This window comes from Tribolium madens, unplaced genomic scaffold (assembly GCF_015345945.1).
Source record: "Tribolium madens isolate multiple individuals breed KSU strain unplaced genomic scaffold, Tmad_KSU_1.1 Scaffold_20;HRSCAF=117;Tcas5.2_LG4, whole genome shotgun sequence".
In the NCBI taxonomy this organism is placed as follows: domain Eukaryota; kingdom Metazoa; phylum Arthropoda; class Insecta; order Coleoptera; family Tenebrionidae; genus Tribolium; species Tribolium madens.
Window position 1 is genome coordinate 5,400,383 of NW_025400985.1, and position 3,758 is coordinate 5,404,140.

General features: G+C 30.7%; 1 protein-coding gene across 1 annotated transcript in view; it reads left to right on the plus strand.

Annotated features, from left to right (window-relative positions):
* The first annotated feature begins 2,389 nt into the window (after positions 1-2,389).
* LOC123004763 overlaps positions 2,390-3,758 on the plus strand; it is a 9,473-nt gene continuing 8,104 nt past the window's right edge. Inside the window, exon 1 of the mRNA XM_044398183.1 lies at positions 2,390-2,545. Coding sequence (XP_044254118.1) covers positions 2,531-2,545 — 15 coding nt within the window. The 5' untranslated portion in view covers positions 2,390-2,530. The remainder of the gene's footprint in view (positions 2,546-3,758) is intronic.

Here is a 3,758-nt window from a genome sequence, read left to right on the forward strand (position 1 = left end):
TTGTTCTGAGAATGATAGATTTCTTAACAAACCTATTATATTACAAAGTGACGCCAAAATTTGAAATATGTTCTTGTCTTTTGTTAAAACCTCTTAAATGGAGAGATCTACGAATAAAMTGCAAATTTTGTAAGCATACTAATAAATGAGTGATGACTATTATTTTGTATCAATTTTGGMGCAATTCGTGAATTATTAGGTGAAGAAATTGTGACGCCATTTATCTCTGGTAAGAAAAAGTTATGAACAACTATTATTGTTTTAGAACAAACCCACATTATTTTCACGTGTTCTATTCGTAATTGTTTCGAAATTTTTGCCAGTAAAAGCAAAATCATGCACTCTGTTTATTAGGAGAACAGAAAGTATGATGGAACCAAACATTTTTTGAATAAATTATTTATTTTTTGGTAAAACTAAGTACTATAAAAATGTGACATTTCTCAAAAATAAAATTTTTCGAAATTTCATTTTGTTTTTGAGTTATTTTTTTTTTTCAAATGGTAACCCTCTATAAAACTTTTTTATTTACAAAGGCTATGGTCTAAAGATTGCAACTACCTACATTTGATTCAATTTTTATCAAAAAAANTCAAATGGTAACCCTCTATAAAACTTTTTTATTTACAAAGGCTATGGTCTAAAGATTGCAACTACCTACATTTGATTCAATTTTTATCAAAAAAAAATTTGATTCTGAAAACTCGATTATCTTATTTATTTTGTACTATGCTTTTATCAACTTATTTCAGTAGATAAAGTAGTCTTTTATCGTCTAGTGAAATAAAGTAATTTTTATCTACTGTTTATATTCCAAGAAATTTTGGTAGGTGAGTACAAAATATAACGAAATATTATACACGACGATAAAGATTGTTTATCTACTCGTAAAAAAAGTCTACTCGTGATTTCGTCACTTAACCTTTTCACTCGTAGATAAACAATTTCTTTATCGTCTTGTATAATAAATAAACTATTTTTATATCACTTTAATTTTTATGAATGATTATTTTCTGTGATCTCTTAGTTAAAAAAAACACTTGATTCCTTACTTTTTGTTCACAAAATTTTCTTAAAGACAATTGTATATTTATTATACTTTACAATAATTAGAAAAAAAAACTATTAATTATCTGCAAATTCTATTATGTTGATAATTAAATGAATTAATTGCTGCTAATACTTAATGACAACAACAAAATAAAACACACGCAATAAAATTTTGATACAATTTATTTACTGTCAAATTTAATATTTTAGAAATAGTTTTTATACCAATTTGTTATTATGTTTAGTTTGGTTCCAAATTGCAGATTGTATTTATATTCTCTTATAATATTAAAAATAAGTTTACTACAAATAAGAGCAACCAACATCACAAAAATCTACATTATTGAAGAGTTATTTTGATTGAAAGTAGTCAGCGCAATGGCCTTTATATCGTTTCAAAGCCCGTTCCAGAATATCTGATCTTGGCGATAACTTGCTAAAAAATTAAGTGAAATCCTATGTTCACGTAGGTATTTACTTTCTACTGTCACTCCATCACACATTAGTGACAAAATTGACGATTTTAAGCAAAAACTAGCTCGAACACAAACAGTAAAAGTGATATTTCCAAAAAATATCTTCCGGTTGTTGTCAAATTAAAATCTCATTATGCTTGTTCTTCAAAGTAAAGGGTCAGTGCCTCGCAAAATGTATTATTTTCGGGTTCACTGCACGCGGCGTAAAAGTGGCAACATAATCATTTCTATCTCCAAATTATCATTTGACACACATTGCTGAAATATCTTAATTATTTTTGAAAAAATAACGAAGCTTCTATGCGTCAGTCTATAAATAAATCGCAAAATTGATTACCAAGCGGACCAATTAAAAATGTCGCCGAAGGGAAGGTGATTGAAAAGAATTTGAAATAATTTATAAATTAGCATCAACAAACTCCTCGTGCGAGTTTTTATCAATAGCGAAAATCCCTCGAAAATCTCATTAGAGTCATCAACGTCAGCGCGGCACGATTAGCCTATTTCGTCTCCAGAAGCGCAATTCTTCAAGTTTTACGACTAGTCTCTGAAGAAAAAACCTATTGTTCAATTAAGAAAATTGAGGACTTTCGAAGACTTTTTGGCCTTTTGTGGATGTCAGGGCCGCTCCGTGTCCAATAAGTAGAAAGCACAAAAAGCTCGTGACGGTGCATCATGTGCTATATGTCAGGCCTCCAGTCTTTGTCTTTGCTGTTAAATGTCAATTGGGCCTTTCCCACAGATAAACTGAGCAATTTTCGTGGCCAATTATCGCCCCTGCGTCGCTTGAAAGCAAGCGAGGAAGTAAAGGAAAGCACTGTGGAGAGGCGCGGATGGTAAATGTGGGTCGGCCATCGACAGCAGGTGGAAAGTGCCTGATATCAAAGTTTCATTGAGTAATTTGTACGGGAGTGCAGACGACAACCGGTGCAGTCGAATGCTGGAAACCCTCGTGAACACGCGATTTAAGTGCTTGTGTCGTTGGTGATTTATCACGGATTACCATGGGGCTATTCAAGGTATGCATTCGCCCACACGAGAAAACGAAAGTTTTGCCAAAGTTGGCAAGGCCTAACGGTGCCAAAAGAAGCATCAAAGTGAAAACTTTGTTTTGGTTTTGCATTCAAAGGAAAAAACTGGTGCAACGTGCATGCTATTGTCATGTAAATCTGTAGTATTTTTTCCGATTGAAGAGTTTTGTTTTTGGGTCAGTATAATGTTAATGTTTTTAATCGTGGAAAAATTCCTGTCACAAGCTAACAGTTTGTAAATAGGATAATAAATAACCTGGAAATCCTCTCTACGCTTGACTCAGTTTTATTCAAAACACTACAATAATAAGTGTCAGAAGCAACAGTGCTGTCAAAACAATTGTTGGTTGATTTGATTTTATGTTTAATTATTTATTTTGGCAAATGGTACTTGAAATGATTTATAGAACAGGTGGTGAAACTTAATTAAATGTTTTCCAAACGTTTTTCCAATTTGTTTCTTTATTTTAAACAAGCTAATTTACTACAAAACAAGTTGAAATAGAAAGTTCAGTTTTCGTCTTGTTTCTGAAAATTTATGAATATTTTATACTAAGAAATTATTTCTTGTTCAAAATAAATATCTATACGTATGCATATTTAATTAACAAAATTTTGCATTATTAGTGTTCCACATATCAAAAATATAACATCAGTTAATATATTCAGAAATCGTTTATATCTATTTCTAAGAGAAAAAGCTTTTTACAGTGTAAATGAGTATCTAAATAACGACGTTTAATGGGTTATATACACTGTGTCAATTTTAAAACTTGCAATCGGCAATTTCTCTCAACTGAAAAAGTTATTAATAATCACTCAAAACCGTTTTGGTGGTTCCTAGGGGGAATTAAAATGACATGATAAGTGACACCTCCACCCACCCTTGAATATTGTAAAAAAAATGAAAATTTAACGTCTTCGTTTTTGAATAATTGGAAAAATAACTTTACCAAATAGGCTGTTGTATGACATTTTTGAAAAGCGCTTGTTGTGGGCTTTCCAACGATGCATCGCAAGTAGGGTCGTGCCATTTAAAATTTTCAACTTAAGGTGGCTGTGGCTTGAAGGGTGGGTGGAGGAGCGTCACTTACCATGCCATTTTGTTATTATTATTATTATTATTATTATTATTATTATTATTATTATTATTATTATTATTATTATTATTATTATTATTATTATTATTATTATTATTATT